Source organism: Gorilla gorilla, chromosome 8 (assembly GCF_029281585.2).
Source record: "Gorilla gorilla gorilla isolate KB3781 chromosome 8, NHGRI_mGorGor1-v2.1_pri, whole genome shotgun sequence".
Lineage (NCBI taxonomy): Eukaryota > Metazoa > Chordata > Mammalia > Primates > Hominidae > Gorilla > Gorilla gorilla.
Genome location: NC_073232.2, coordinates 69,279,748 through 69,296,585, shown reverse-complemented (window position 1 = coordinate 69,296,585; position 16,838 = coordinate 69,279,748). Strand labels below are relative to the sequence as shown.

At 45.6% G+C, this 16,838-nt stretch overlaps 1 protein-coding gene across 1 annotated transcript; it reads right to left on the bottom strand.

The window, feature by feature from the left end:
- Nucleotides 1-2,319: 2,319 nt before the first annotated feature.
- Nucleotides 2,320-15,360, bottom strand: MSMB (microseminoprotein beta). Its single transcript, XM_004049410.5, has 4 exons — nt 15,244-15,360; nt 8,991-9,096; nt 7,971-8,076; nt 2,320-2,558 (listed from the first exon to the last, which is right to left on the bottom strand). The coding sequence occupies exons 1-4, from the start codon at nt 15,244-15,246 to the stop codon at nt 2,429-2,431; spliced, it is 345 nt and encodes a 114-aa protein (XP_004049458.1). The 5' UTR covers nt 15,247-15,360; the 3' UTR covers nt 2,320-2,428.
- Between the last annotated feature and the right edge of the window lie 1,478 nt (nt 15,361-16,838).

Genomic DNA, 16,838 nt, shown 5'->3' with positions numbered 1-16,838 from the left:
CCGGGAGCAGTGGCTCACGCCTGTAATCCCAGCACGTTGGGGGCCTAGGCGGGGGAATCACGAGGTCGGAAGATGGAGACCATCCTGGCTAACACGGTGAAACTCCTTCTCTACTAAAAATACAAAAAAATTAGCCAGGCGTGGTGGCTCGCGCGTGTAGCCTCAGCTACTCGGGAGGCTTAGGCAGAACTGCCTGAACCTGGGAGGCAGAGGTTGCAGTGAGCCGAGATCGCTCCACTGCACTCCAGCCCGGGCGACAGAGCAAGACTCCGTCTCAAAAAAAAAAAAAAAAAAAAAAAATTGAGTAAATAAATAAATGGCAGAACCCAGATTCTTTTTTTCTTTTCTTTTCTTTTTTCTTTGAGACAGGGTCTGACTCTGTCGCTCAGGCGCAGTGGTGCAGTCTCGGCTTGCTGTAACCTCTGCCTCCTGGGTTCAAGCGATTCTCCTGCCTCAACCTGCTGAGTAGCTGGGATTACAGACATGCGCCATGAGGCCCGGTTTTTAAATTTTTTTGTAGAGACAGGGTCTTGCTGTGTTGCCCAGACTGGTCTCAAAGTCCTGGGCACAAGCGATCCTCCCACCTGATCTAGGATTACAAGCATGAGCCACCACGTCCAGCCTACAGCCCAGATTATAACCCACATTATTTACTTGTGACTAGACGTTAAATAGCACTTCTTTCTGTCTCAGTTTTGACAGAGGTCCTCCATACTCAGTTGCCAACTGCTTCCCCACATTCCGCAGCAAAGGAGGTGATCATAGCAGGGTTTTATGGATCTCATCCAAGAGTGACTCTGCTACAAGGGGCAAGGCAACCTCATTAGAAAACAACAGGAGACATAGATTATGATGCAGAAGCTAAGATAACAGTCATAGGCTGTGAGCGGAAGGGGAGCTGTGGAGAGAGAAGCCCACAAAAGTCCCATGAGGAAGTCAGCCTAGAACATGACCTCAGGCAGAAGGAGCCCTTAACTCTCCTGTCCCCTATTCCCTCTCAGTTCAGATGCAGCCCCTGGAATGAGACTTTGTGTAACTCAAAATGTAACTCAGACCACTTTTTAAAATTATCTGAAGGTGAACAAGAAAGCTAAGGGACCTGTCTAGATTGCTCAACTGGCCCACATAGCATGTTTAAACAGATAGGGACAGGGGAAAATAAAGCTCTTTATCAGTTGCCCACTGATTTTTCAACAGATGACTGTTTGCTCATTTCTGATCTGTCACATACACACAGCTGAGTCCAAGCCCCAGGAGAACAGGGTTCTCTCCTGAGATCTCTCTGGTTCACTGCTGTATCCCCAGGTCTAGAGCACTACCTGGCCCAGGTGCTTAGTACAGACCTGTTGAGTGAACAGATGTTCTTTAACACAGAAACAGTTAAAAGAGAATCAATGTTGTCGTTGTCTTAAGCCACTAAGTTTTCGGTGGTCTGTGTGTAGCAAGAGGTAGCTGATACTGGGGCCTTGCACCCAGGCCACTCTCTATCTGCAAGGCAGAGCCCCTGGCCTTTAATTCCCCTCGGGCTGCATGTGGTCTTGGGGGCACTTTCTTCAGGCTTGTTCTAAGCTGTTTTACAGGCTTGTTCTAAGCTGTTTCTTGTTCTAAGCTGCTTTGACCTCAAGAAAACACAGAGGAATGTGGGGGACACATCATAGAAGACACTTCCTGATGAAGAGTAAGGAGGGATAAACAGGAACACCGTAAAGAAAAGAAGGGATCTAATTCCAGCTTGAAGACACACATTTTTTTCATCGTTCACCAGACAGCAGGACACGGGCAGCAGAGTGCAGACATCAGAAACAGTTAAGAGTGGCAGTGGTCCCCTGAGTAAGGGATGCACAATGACCTATTATAGAGTTTAGGAAAAATAGAACTTTTATTCATATGTATTTTGTTTTGTTTGGGTTTGGGTTTGTTTGTTTGCTTGTTTTTTGAGACAGAGTCTCACTCTGTCACCCAGGCTGGAGTGCACTGATGTGATCTTGGCTCACTGCAACCTCCGCCTCCCGGGTTCAAGTGATTCTCCTGCCTCAGCCTCCCGAGTAGCTGGGACTACAGGTGCCTGCCACCATGCTAATTTTGTATTTTGGTGGAGACGGGGTTTCACTATGTTGGCCAGGCTGTTCTCGATCCCCTGACCTCAAATGATCCGCCTGCCTTGGCCTCCCAAAGTGTGGGATTATAGGCATGAGCCACTGTGCCCGGCCATTCATATGTAGTTTTGTCTCCCTTTTTAAATGTTTTGTATTCTTTATAATGTGTATTAAATCAATGCATACATAAATTATAAATTAAAAGGACACACATATTCAAGTGTTTGCTCAAAAATCTTTTTACTGATAGGCATGGCTACACAATCATTGACTATTAGAGGCCAGAGGAGAATGAGGCCTGGCCTGGGAGCCCTGTGCCTACTAGAAGCACATTAGATTATCCATTCACTGACAGAACAGGTCTTTTTTGGGTCCTTCTTCTCCACCACGATATACTTGCAGTCCTCCTTCTTGAAGATTCTTTGGCAGTTGTCTTTGTCATAACCCACAGGTGTAGAAACACTGTCATTGAGACAAAACTGGGGCCTGTTAGAAGAGAAAGGACCCCGAGCACCCCCTCCCCAGTGCCAGCTCTGTTCAGGAAGTCACCCACACTCCAACTTAAGGGCACCCTTTGGCTGGCAGCCCCAGAGTGTGACCTCCAGGAACCTGGACCAGTCTGTACCATAGAGTCACACAGCTCACCCCTACATTCCATCCTGCAGGCACAGAAGGTCATCAGTAGGTGCTGACAGGCCCAGGGGCAAGTCTGGCTACTCTGGAAAGTGGCAGCTTGTTCCATGCTGGCTCCTCCCCCCTCCCTGTTCAGGAAGTGGCCAGCATATTGTTGCTAGAATGTGGAAAGGAAACAAATCCCAGCCCTGACTTGGAGGCCTGTTGGCAAAGGAGCTCTCTCAACCAACCAGAGCAATGAGTCACTCCAGGCCAGTGTCATGGAGCCCAGGGAGAAGCTGATGAAAGTCAGAGACCACCTCTAATTGAGCTGCAGTACATACAAATATTTTGAAGAGTTCTGATGAGATGAGATGAGATGATACTAATGCTAGAATATTTATGTATTATTACTATTATTACTTTAATCTTTTTGAGATGAATTTCACTCTGTCACCCAGGATGGAGTGCAGTGGCATGATCTCAGCTCACTTCAGCCTCCGTCTCCCAGGTTTAAGCGATTCTCCTGCCTCAGCCTCTTGAGTAGCTGGGATTACAGGAGCACACCACTACACCCAGCTAATTTTTATATTTTTAGTAGAGATGGCGGGTGGGGGGGGGGGTCTCACCATGTTGGCCAGGCAGGTCTCGAACTCCTGACCTCAAATGATCCACCCACCTTGTCCTCCCAAAGTGCTGGGATTACAGGCGTGAGACACCATGCCCAGCCCAATGCTAGAATATTAAGTGGAAAAATCAGCCCACAAAACTGTGATATAAAATTTGATATCCACTATGTAAAAGAAAAAACATATAGAAAAGAGACATAAAGAAATGATGATAGGGCTGGGCGCTGTGTCTCACGCCTGTAATTCCAGCACTTTGGGAGGCCGAGGCGGGCGGATCATGAGGTCAGGAGATCGAGACCATCCTGGCTAAACCGGTGAAACCCCGTCTCCACTAAAAATACAGAAAATTAGCCGGGCGTGGTTGCAGGCGCCTGTAGTCCCAGCTACTCAGGAGGCTGAGGCAGGAGAATGGCGTGAACCCAGGAGGCGGAGCTTGCAGTGAGCAGAGATCACACCACTGCACTCCATCCTGGGCGACAGAGCAAGATTCCATCTCAAAAAAAAAAAAAGAAAAGAAATGATGATAGAAGCCCAGGCATGGTGGCACATGCCTGTAATCCCAGCCACTTGGGGCTGAGGTGAGACAACAGCTTGATCCCAGGAGTTTGAGACCAGCCTGGGCAACATAGTGAGACCCTGTCTTAATTTTTTTAATACAAATAAATAAATAAATAAATAAAAATAGAATGTTAATAGTTATTACCTTTACACAGTTGGGATTATGAGTAGGTATTTCTTCTTTTTCCCAATGATTCTATAATTCATATGTTTACTTAGAAAATTGGGAAATATCATTTAAAACCTTTCATGTTTTTCATGTTTAAAGGTGATTGCTGGCTGGTAGGAATGTAAAATGGTGCAGCTGCTGTGGAAAACAGCTTGGCAGCTCCTCAATAAGTTAAACAAAAAATTACCATATGACCCAGAAAGCTACTCCTGGGTATATATCCCAAAAGAATTGAAAGCAGGGACTCAAACATTACATGCCAATGTTTGTATATTGACAAACACTGTATGCCAATGTTCAGAACAACATTACTTACTTTATCCAACAGGCAGAAGCAACTCAAGTGTTCAACAAATAAATGGATAAGCAAAATGTGGTATGACCATGCCATGGAATATTATTCTGGCAGAAACAAGAATGAAGTACTGATATATGCTACAACATGAATGAACCTTGACAACATGCTGAGTGAAATAAGCCAGACACGAAAAGACAAACACAGTGTGATTGTATTTATGTGAAATATCTAGAGTAGGCAAATTCATAGAGATAGAAAGTAGATTTGAGATTACCACAGGTTTGGGGGACAGGGAATCTGAGTTATTGTTTAATGGATATAGAGTTTGAGATTGGAGTCATTAAAAAGATTTGGAAATAGTGTTTATGGTTGCATAGTACTGTGAATGTACTTAATGCCGCTGAATTGTATGTTTTAAAATGGTTACACTGGCACATTTTATGTAGTATACATTTTACCACAATAAAAAAAAGGTTAAAAATAAAGTGGTGTTTGTTGAAGAGATACAATTCTTTTAGTTCGTGGTAGGAAGTGAAATGGTGAATCTGTGCTGCCTGTGTGCAAGTACAAGTTGGTAAGGCAAAGGGCATACTACTGCATGCTTATTTCAATGCAAACCAGACTTAGCTCTATGGAGGAAACAGCAGAGAGAGAGAGGGAGGGAGAAACTCTCAACATCGGGTATTCAGCTATCCAGAGTCAGTGGCTGGATGACCTTGGCCTTTTGTCTCCCACTCCCTTTTCCTCACCCAAGTCAGGGAGCCAGCCCTGGGCCCGGGCAGCGTGGAGCCCAGGACATCTCCCATGCCCTGCCTGGGAGCCTCTGCCTGGGCCCCCAGCCTCAGGCTCCACTGCCACCGAGCACCTTGAGATCTGGGCAGCGTCCCATAGAGGGTGCAGTGGGTCCAAAAACTTCTTCCAGAAAAAGCTTAATCAAAGTCTGTATTTTTCCATGGAGGAGAAAAAAGTTCATGAGAAAAACAAAGGAAGTGAGGCAATTCCAGGGAAGAAGGTGTTGATTCATTTCCCCTGCATGGAGCAGTGTGCCAAATGGAATAGGCAACATGGCAGTAGAAACCTTGAAACCTTGAAACCTTGAAACCTGACCAGGTGTCAGTTACTGTCCCAGGATCACAGGACACAGAATTGGCACAGAGAAGGCATTAAGTGTTTGTTGGGTTAAAGAATGTATACACAGAATCTCATTTAATTATCATAGCCACATAATTATAATGTGAGGAAACAGAGGCTCAGAGACATTCAGAAACTGACTCAGGGTCACACAGCTAGTATACAAGGGAATGGAGATTCAGACTCAAGTTACTCTGACTCCAACAGTGAGGTTCTTCCCTCTTCACTGCAAGGAGCAGCCTGGCTCATTTCCACACCAAGACCACAAGAATCCCAGCCTACAGTGGAGAATCTTAGAAGAGGGCAGGGATGCCAAATCTGGGTGACATGGACATTTTAGCCACCAGGGAGCCACGCTCCTATGTGAGGGAGGGACCAGTCACCAGTCCTTCACCTGGCTGGGATACAATCACACTCCACCAGAGTGACATCAACACTTGATATAAAGACAATGTCAAATCTCTGGAGCCACAAAATCAAGGTTCAGCTGTAATACCCAGTGATCTGGCCAATGCGATGCCCAGGAGCCTGCTCTGAGCAGCCAGCCATCTCCCAGTCCAATATTCCTCTGTTCCATTAGGCACCTAGCATGAGGCCTGCTCGATAAATGTGGCTGGAACTCTCCAGGCACTTCAAGTTCAGTAGGACTCAGGTGTTCTGATCTAAGTCAAGTGCTTGCTTCTTTACTCACAGTGTCCTCATAAGACTCTCGAGGCACCTGTTAAAATTCAGATTCCTTGGCCCCTCCCCTACAGATTCTGATCAATCAGTTCTGGGATGGAGCCCAGGAATCTGTATTTCATCAAGCTTCCCAGGTGAGTCTGTGATCAGACAAGTTTGGGAAATGCCCCTTGACACCAATGCTCTGCCATCAGATCCATTCCTGTTCCTGCAGAACACTACAAGCCAAGGCTACATGAAGAGGTTAGATGGATTTGGGGGGCTGGGAGTTAGGTAGCTGTTATGGACATAGCTGCTGAGGAAACAGGTAAATTAGGACGGCACTGCGGATACTGTGTTCTGCCTGCTCAAGTTCTAGACTTCTGGTGTCCATAGCAACCCAGCAGAAAACATCTGCATAGCCTTTGGGCTGACGTGAGTTAAACTTGAGCAGTGAAGCAGCATAAGTTTTATGGTGCAAGGCACACTACAGATCCTCCCTTACCCCTCACATCTGATCCCTCTGCCTATGCTCAGAGCCACTGCTGTTTCTGCAAATCTACAAGGCCCAGACTGAAGTGATGACTGGGCCAATCTCTAGAATAGTGTCAGACAATTAGATACCCTTTCCTGTCTTCAGGAGCCCATCTGGAATAAAGCTACTTATCAAGTTTCAAAAACAACAGAAAAGAAATGAGATTGAGGTGGAAAACAACCCAAGTGTTCATCAACAGATGAATGGAGATGCAAAATGTGGTCTCTCCATATTACAGAATATGATTCAGCCTTGAACAAGAAGGAAATGTTGATGCAAGCTTCAACACAGATGAACCATGAGGATATTATGCTAAGTGAAATGAGCCAGTCTCAAAAAAGCAATTACTGTATGATTCCACTTATATGAGGGACCTAGAGTAGTCAAAATCATAGAGACAGAAAGTGAAATGGTGGTTGCCAGGGGCTGGGGAGAAGGGGATGGAGAGTGACTGCTTAATGGGTATAGAGCTTCAGTTTTGCAGGATGAACAAGTTCTGGAGGTGGATGGTAGTGATGCCACAACAATGTGAATGGACCTAATGCCACTAAAGTATACATTTAAAATTGTTAACGTGGTACATTTTACGTTACGTATATTTTACCGCAATTTTTTTTTTTTTTAGACACAGTCTCGCTCTGTCGCCCAGGCTGGAGTGCAGTGGTGCAATCTCGGCTCACTGCAAGCTCTGCCTCCTGGGTTCACGCCATTCTCCTGCCTCAGCCCCCCAAGTAGTTGGGACTACAGGCACCCGCCACCACGCCCGGCTAATTTTTTTGGTATTTTTAGTAGAGACAGGGTTTCACGTGTTAGCTAGGAGGGTCTCGATCTCCTGACCTCGTGATCCGCCTGCTTCGGCCCCCCAAAATGCTGGGATTACAGGCGTGAGCCATTGTGACTGGCCCACAATTTTTTAAAAAGAAAGAAATAGGACTGAAAAGTAACCCCCCAATACCACAACACCAAGAGGAAGCCCTAACATAAACTATGGACTCAGGTGATAATGATGTGCAAGGTAGGTTCATCAGTCATAACAAATACACCACTGTGGTGGACGATGTTGATAACGGGGAGGTCGTGCATGTGTGAGGGCAGGAGGCACATGGGAAATTTCTGTACCTCTGCTCAGTTTTGCTGTGAATCTAAAACTACTCTATATAAAGTCTATAAAAAACTAAAACAAAAACTAAACCCCTGAAGATTGGAATTTCGCAAGAGAGAGTAGCTGTTCCTCAGAGAACAGCTATGTCCCCCTCTTGGCCAGCACTGGCTTGAGACTTACAGGGTGCAACATGAAATTTCTGTTTCGTAGCAAGTGCATGTCTCACAGTTGTCAGTCTGCCACTCCGAGTTTATTGGGTGTTTGTTTCCTTCGAGATCCATGCATTCTAAAACAATACACACAACATCATCAGTGCAAGTCATGCAGTGAGAACAAGGCCTATCAGGACATTGAGTCCTGCCCCTGCTATCTACATCCCTCCCAGAGAGAGAGGAGCTCAATTATTTTAAAGGTATCTAAGAATGGTGCTCCCGTATTCACCCACGGCTAATTCCAGTACTGTTCAGTTCATGCTACTGATAATGTTTTCTTACAGAAAGCTTATATCCTTCTAAGTTTTATTTCAGAACAGATATTTCAAGAAAAAATAAGGCCCTTTTATTGAATTAGATAGCCATGTGAGCCTATGGGTACTTGGGACCAAGTTTTTTCCTGCTGGATTATCTCTGGATGAGTATCTCACTTCTACACTTCCCTTTGCTTTGCATCGGTGGTTTTCAACCCTGGGTGCACATGTGAAACATCTTGGGTACTTGAAAGACACCCATGTCTCAGCCTTACCCTAGAACAATGAAATCAGTATCTCTGGGTACAGGGCCCAGGCTACTGTGTTCTTAGAAGGCTGCCCAAGTGAGGCCAGGCACAGTGGCTCACACCTGTAATCCCAACACTTTAGGAGGCTGCGACGGGCAGATGACCTGAGGTCAGGAGTTCGAGACCAGCCTGGCCAACGTGGCAAAGCCCCATCTTTACCAAAAATACAAAAATTAGCCAGGCATGGTGGCACACACCTGTAGTCCCAGCTACTTGGGAGGCTGAGGAGGTAGAATCACTGGAACCCGGGAGGAGGAGTTTGCAGTGAGCCGAAATGGCGCCACTGCACTCCAGCCTGGGAGACAGAGCATGACTATCTCAAAAAACAAACAAACAAACAAACAGAAACACAAAGGCTTTCATCTGCAGACAGGTCCATCTACCAGGCTGCAATTACATAATAAACATTGAAAAGCCAAGACTTACTCCTGGTTGAATCTCCTGGAACTCCCTCATTAGGTATGAAATAGCATGATGCATTGCATAAAGTCACGAAGGTGGCAAAGATCACAAGGCTGCCCGGGAGAACATTCTGTAATGTGAAGAAAGGTCAGGGTGGAGAACGAATTAATTCAAAGGATAATCCTTGACTGAGTGCTGTGTACCAGGATCTCGGCTGGGCTCTGGTGAGAGGTTATGATGTGGAGCTCATAACTGAACAAACCAGTTAATCTAGGCTGAAATTGTAGAACAAGGAAAAGTATCTAGTTGACTTTGTCATCTTTTTGAGATGAGCTAAATAAACAAACAAACCTTAACATGGTAATTTCTGGGAACTTTTGAAAGGGAAGATGGTGTTAAAAAAAATGTTTAGGAGGCCATTTGTTTGGACTGAGCTGCACTGGGCCCAACAGACCAAACCAAAATGCAGTCGCCCATGCTGAAGTTCTCTGCCACTAAGCCAAAACTAAGTTGCTTATCCAACCTTCTAAGAAATTAGAAGAGAGTGAGAGGTAATAGCCAAATGCCCAACAGGCCAGTTTTAGCTGACATGATGAGAAAGTCCCCTGTGCTTTAACTTATAAGCAAAGTCACTTCGAAAAGACCAATTTGCTTTTTGTTCTCTGTTTCTGCTTTTCCTGGCTCTTTGCTGTCTATAAAGCCAAACTTCTCTGCCAGGCGCAGTGGCTCACGCCTGTGATCCCAGCACTCTGGGAGGCCAAGGCGGGTGGATCATGAGGTCAGGAGATCGAGACCATCCTGGCTAACACGGTGAAACCCCGTCTCTACTAAAAATACAAAAAATTAGCCGAGTGTGGTGGTGGGTGCCTGTAATCCCAGCTACTCGGGAGTCTGAGGCAGGAGAATGGCACGAACTCAGGAGGCGGACCTTGCAGTGAGCCGAGATCCGGCCACTGCACTCCAGCCTGGGTGACAGAGCGAGACTCCGTCTCAAAAAAAAAAAAAGCCAAACTTCTCTGGTCAGCTCTGCAGAACACTCGATCTATTTTATGGAATGAAGTGTTCCCTGATTATAGACTCACAAGTAAAAGTTAATTGAGGGCCAGGCGTGGTGGCTCATGCCTGTAATCCTAGCACTTTGGGAGGCGGAGGTGGGTGGATTGCCTGAACTCAGGCAATTGAAACCACCCTGGGCAAAATGATGAAACCCATTCTCTACTAAAATACCAAAAAATTAGCTGGGCGTGGCGGCACACGCCTGTAATCCCAGGTACTCAGGAGGCTGAGGCGGGAGAATCACTTGAGCCTGGGAGGCGGATGTTGCAGTGAGCCAAGATTGTGCCACTGCACTCTAGCTTGGGCAAGAGAGTGAGACTCTGTCTCAAAAAAAAAAAAAAATCAATTAAGATCTTTAAACTAAATTTGTCGTAATTTTGTCTTTTGACAATGGGAATGAAGGCATTTATTCTGTAAGATTGCTAAAATTAATTATGAAGTGACACTACTTGAAGTAGTATGTTACTCATATAAGAACAGAAAGATAGGGAGGGCACAGTGTCTCAATTCTGTAATCCCAGCAATTTGGGAAGCTGAGGCAGGCACATTGCTTGAGCTCAGGAGTTCAAGACCAGCCTAGGCAACATGGTGAAACCCCATCTCTACAAAAAATACAAAAGTTAGGTGGGTATGGTGGTGTGTCCCTGTAGTCTCTGCTACATGGGAGGCTGAGGTGGAGAATCACTTGAGCCCAGGAAGGTTGAGGCTGCAGTGAGCCATGATAGCACCACTGCACTCCAGCCTGGGCAACAGAGTGAAATCCTGTCTTTAAAAAAAAAAAAGGCAAACACAGAGATCAAAATAGAAAACCCAGAAAATTCCAAAGGTAGTTGGATAGGGTAAAAAAGAAAAAAACAAAACCCAGAAAGTATAAATATATGTAGAAGTTTATTATAAAATAAACATGTTCTTTGAGATCTGTGGAGAGCGATTATTCAATAAATGCTATTAGAACAAGTGGTGAACTATTTGGGGAAGAAACAAAGTTAATTTCCTATTTGAGTCCCCATTAGTGAAATAAATTCTAAAAGGATTCAAGGTTTAAGTTTTTACAATAAGATCATAAAATAATCACAGCATATATACATAAATACTTATTCTAAGCATAAAAGAAAAATAGATTTGAGAATATAAACGTCATAAGAACATAACTGAAATTAGAAAGATATCAAATTTTCAGAACAATATCATTACATACCAATGGGAGAAGAAAAACATCTTAAACAGAAAAAGGGCAAGAGAAATAAAGTGGCATCTCACACACAGACATACACACACACAGAAATGATGAATAAACACATGAAAAAGTTCAACTTATTGATAACAAAAGAAATGTAAATATGTAGCATGAAATAGAAACATAATGGGATGGTGAGAATAATCATTTAATTTATAGTACCCAGAGGGAAATAGAGGCATCTATGGGAGGTGATATGCACAAGAATGACTTACTTTGAACAATCGTTATGGAGAACAATTTGCTACTATATATCCACATTCTTAAAACCGTTTACAACATTTGATTTCACCTTTTCATCTCCAGGATGTGATCCTAAAAATGGCACAGAGACAGAGACAGAGACAGACTCCTCCACAACGATGCTCACTGCAGTGGAAAAATGGAAAGAAACAAAATGCCCAAGAACAGAGCTGGTGGAGAACAGTGACTCAGAAAAACACCTGGTGAGCCAGCAAGGTAGAAGGTGAAGTCACATGAGCAATTGATCACCACATGTCACAACATGAAATGAAGCAGGCTATGAAATACATGATTCCCGTGATGCAGAGAGAGATGCTCAGAACACACTGAGGGTTTTGTACCAAATAACAAGTCATCTTTGGATGGGAAGATTATGACAATTTTCTTCTTTGGACTTTTCCTCTTATTTTCTAAATTTTCTACAATAAAATATATGAGTTTTATAGCCAAAAGAAAGAAAGATTCTTTAAAAACAACACAACGCCTTGATACATTCAGCTCAAGCCAGGACTTGGAGTGGCACTTGTTCTGTTTCATTCTTCTTCTGAGTAGCCTTCAGCTCAAAATCATTGTGGAAACCTAAACTTTTTCCCCCCAAAAAGCCAGCCTTGTTGACAGCATTTTTACTCCCTTCATGCAGAAAGAGGGCTCCTGGGGTACTGGGGATCACTGGAATCTTGGGGATCTTGTTTCACTGAGTCACAAAGCAGGAGAGTCAACAGGGACAAGCAGGGCTGCATCCCAGGACAAGTGACATGTGCAAAATCCCCAAGTCTCCTGCAGCTCTAGAGCAGAGGCAGGAGATTGAACCACTGGGGGAGAGCCCAAACATGGTGACAGCAGAGAGCAAATTATTTAATTTTGAGATTATCCACTTGACAGTATCTCAGAAATAGCCTAACGCTGTCTCTCTCTCTCTCCCTCCCTCCCTCCCTCCCTCCCTTTCTGTCTCTCTCTCTCTCTCTGAAACTCAGTTTTCCTTCCCTGTAAAAAGAGGGGTTCTCCCATTTGGGTGACCATTAGAGTTATCCAGGGAGCTCATAGGAAACACAATCTCGGAGCCAGTGCCTCAGTGTCTTTACCTAGTCTCCCAGGTGAGAACCCAGGAACAATGACCAACCCAGTGCTGCTTTAATGTGCATATAAGTTCCTGGGAGTTTTTTTTTGTTTTGTTTGTCTGTTTGTTTGTTTGTTTTTGGGACGGAATCTCGTTCTGTCGCCCAGAGTAGAGTGCAGTGATGCAATCTTGGCTCACTGCAACCTCCGCCTCCCGGGTTCAAGTGATTCTCCTGCCTCAGCCTCCTGAGTAGCTGGGATTACAGGAGTGCACCACCACACCTGGCTAATTTTTGTATTTGTAGTAGAGATGTAGTTTCATCATGTTGGCCAGGCTGGTCTCAAATACCTGACCTCAAATGATCCGCCCGCCTCGGCCTCCCAAAGTGCTGGGATTATGGGCGTGAGCCACCGCGCCCAACCAGAGAGCCTGTTAATTAACCTGCAGATTCTGCTTCAGTAGGTCTTTAGACTTACACGGAAGCTCCCAGGTGATGCCCACGCTGCTGGTCTGAGGCCCACCCCCGAGTAGAGAGGCTCTAAAGCTTTTTTCATTCCTGTCTTCTATTCTGCCACCAGCCTTCCCGCCCTTTGTGTCTTCCTTTCCTGCATTTAGTAACCCTGAGCTCCTGATGTGTGCAGGAGATTACACCACGATGCCAGAATGGGCTAGGATTTTCTAGATGGTACAGCTAGCCTTGAGGTGAAGTAGGCTGGCAGTATCCTTAGAAGTTGTGTCTCTTGGCTGGGCGCGGTGGCTCACGCCTGTAATCCCAGCACTTTGGGAGGCCGAGGTGGGTGGATCATGAGGTCAGGAGATCGAGACCATCCTGGCTAACATGGTGAAACCCCGTCTCTACTAAAAATACAAAAAATTAGCTGGGCATGGTGGCGGGCGCCTGTAGTCCCAGCTACTCAGGAGGCTGAGGCAGGAGAATGGCGTGAACCCGGGAGGCGGAGCTTGCAGTGAGCCGAGATTGCGCCACTGCACTCCAGCCTGGGCGACAGAGAGAGACTCCGTCTCAAAAAAAAAAAAAAAATTTGTGTCTCTTTAGGTAAATTACTGCTCCTGGAAGGGTTATCCCATGATCAAGAGTTGGGGGTCTGGGCAGGCATAATGTCTCACACCTGTAATCCCAGCACTTTGGGAAGCCAAGGTGGGAGGATCACTTGGGCCCAAGAGTTAGAGACCAGCCTGGGCAACATAGCAAAAATTCATCTCTACTAAAAATAACAATAATAAAATAAATAAATAAATTTAAATTGATAAATAAAGAGTTGGGGGTCCTCAGGATCTTAGGCAGGCAGGGGTATTGCCAGCTCCGCAGCTTGCTAAGTTCACTGTGAGGCTGCATAGAGTATAGGCTGGAAGAGCCTGTCGAGTGGAGATGGGGAGGACCTCCCACCCCACTGTTGTTTTACCATCCCCAGTTCTGCCTCTGGACAGTTTCTGAGAGCAAGTTTGTCTTGCTGAGTGGCCCAGAGGAGGCCCGGGGTCCCCTCCTGAGGACCCTCTCCCACCTCCCTTGGCTCCTCCCACGTGGCTGGCTGTTTCTTGCCTCATCTCCCTTGCAGCCCCGACAGCAGCCCAGTTCATTCCCCAGCATTAGCAAAGAATGTTTTAAGAAAGATCAAGTTTAAGACACAAGAAAAGCCTGCATGGGTTTTTATAAATTTTGAAGCAAAATTCTTTCTTGGCCAGGCACAGTGGTTCACACCAGTAATCCCACCACTTTGGGAGGCTGAGGTGGGCAGATTGCATGAGCCCAGGAGTTCAAGACCAGCCTGGGCAGCATAGCAAAATCCTATCTCTAAAACAAATACAAAAATTAGTCGGGTATGGTGGCGCTCGCCTGTGGTCCCAGCTACTTGGGAAGTTGAGATGGGAGGATCACCTGAGCCCAGGAAGGTCCAGGCTGCAGTGAATCATGACTGCACCACTGCACTCCAGCCTGGGCAACAGAGTGAGATCCTGTCTCAAAAACAAACAAATAAACCAACAAACACAACCCCAAACCCAAGATTTTTCCTTAACACATGATACAGTGAAAAGGGCCTAGGGAAATGGTTCCCAAACTTGAGTGAGTATTCAAATCACCTGGGCAGCTTTTAAAATTGATGCTCTGTTCTCACTGCAGCCCAATTAAATCAGAGTGTCGGGGTGGAAGATGGGTGTCAGTGTTCTTCAAAATTCCCCCGGAGTTTCCACTGCACAGCCAAGTTTGGGAGCCCCTGGCAGGGAGAGAGGGATGCCTGGGTTCCTATCTCAGCTCATTCACAGGCTTGCAGTGAGACCCCAGTGGCAGCTTCTTCCCCTCCCCAGGCTCAGTTCCCTCATCTCAAAAACGATGCAGTCATGTAGCTCTGAAATTATTTTTAATTTCAAATTACTCACATAGGACCCAAGAATTAGAGACACTTACGAAATCTAACTGAACCCCAGAATTACTGGAAGGAAAAACAACTTAGATCTTAGAGAACAGAACTAGTGCTAAACTCATTACAATTTTCGCAAGCTCTCAGACTCTCATACTCTGCACATTGAATTGCAGGTAATAACATAAGGTTCCTAACTAGGTCACATTTACCATTCAATGCTATGTGGTAGAAGCACACGCATATTAAAATAGGAATACATATTCTCTTTTGCTTTTCTAGCCTTTATATATAAAACCAGTTACCTACCATTGTGACAAGCAGGACTCCTTATAGACAGGTACATCCAGGAAAAGCTGCATCAAACTTTTATACTGGAGAGGGCAACCACGCATTCGACATCATTGGGAATGATAACAAGGTGAGAACACATTGAGTATTTACAGAGGGTTGACTATCAAAAGGAAAGTATGGTTTCAGATGATTTATGAGTTACTAATCAATCAGATCTCCACCCAAGTTATGTGTTTACCTTGTCCCCACCCCGATCTGCATTTGCTGCTGACCTAAAAGAGCAGAGGAGGAGAGAACTTCTCTTTGCTGAGCCTTCGCCCTATGCTGGTGGATTGCTAGCACGTGATGTGTCCTTATTCGATTTTATACACAAAGAAACAGAGCCTCAGAGATGCCAGTCACAACAGCCAGGTGGTAAAGGTGGGTTTCCTGAAGGCATAAGAATAGCCCACAGGTCAGCCCACCAGGCCCACCGGGCCTGGGTCTGTGGCCCAGATGACCCTGCCCTTAGGGTCTGACGTGAGAACAGAAATGGGTCAAGCCATCCTGCAGGGCACAGGAGAGCAAGAACTACATACAGCTCAGGGTTCCCTGACAAGCTGAATTGCTGGACCTTTCTAGAGCCCTTCTTGAATCTGTAGTCTACTCCCTGCTGCATCAAGCAAGCCTTCTTTCTCTTTGTTCCACAGTGGTCTCCTCCCAAACAACCGCACCTGCCCTCATCATGGCTAGGATGGCCTTTGGGGAATGGCAACAAGCAGAACCTCCTAGGGTGCTGGAGGGACTTACTACTTTATCTGTTTGCTCTGGCCACCACAACAAAACATTGCAACTGGGTGGCTTTGACTAAAGAAATTTATTTGCTCACAGTTCTGGAGACTAGAAATGTGAGGTCAAGCCATTGGGGAAGGCTTGTTTTCCTCTGAGCCGTCTCTCCTTGGTTTGCAGATGGCCATGCTCTTGCTGCCTCTTACATGGCATGCATCCCTGGCATCTCTCTCTGTGTCCAAATTTCCTCTTCTGATAAGGACACTAGCTGTATTGGATTAGGGTCCACTCTAACTATCTCATTTTACCTAAGCCACCTCTTTAAAGGCCGTGTCTCCATTACAGTCACATTCTGGGATATTGGGGGTTAGGGCTTAAACCAATGAATTTTTAGGGGATGCAATTGAGCTCATAAGACAATTTTATCCCAAAAAGTCCCCTCACTCCTCGCCACAGCTTGCTACAGTTCCTAAAATTTAACCCTGAGATCCCTCTGCCCACAGATGAGAGTTCATGCTCCTAACCAGGGGATCCTTGAAGCTCATCTGAGCTGGCCACAGTGGCCCTTTCCAGCACCATCCTCTACCCTCTCTAAAATCAGCCTCACCACCCCTAACACAGCTTGAGGTCACTCTCCTGCTCCTTAGAAGAGCTGTAGTGCTGTCTGGCTGCCTCCTCACTCACCAACGGTGCCACACACTTCTGCCTTTACCTGCATAAATTAAGTGTTCATCAACTCTAAGTTCCAGGAAATCGGGGCACATTCATCATGCACTGTAGCCCCTTGGATTCTTTTAAAACTCCAAGTCTGAAGAACTTCTCACAGTGTGAAGTGGGAAGTT

What these genes read in the sequence shown, in the direction of transcription:
- MSMB (XM_004049410.5), bottom strand. An exon ending in TCCAGGAGATTCAACCAGGA is followed by an intron (nt 8,077 to 8,990) that starts GTAAGTCTTGGC and finishes GTATTGTTTTAG; the next exon opens with AATGCATGGATCTCGAAGGA. An exon ending in GAAATTTCATGTTGCACCCT is followed by an intron (nt 2,559 to 7,970) that starts GTAAGTCTCAAG and finishes TCTCAATGACAG; the next exon opens with TGTTTCTACACCTGTGGGTT.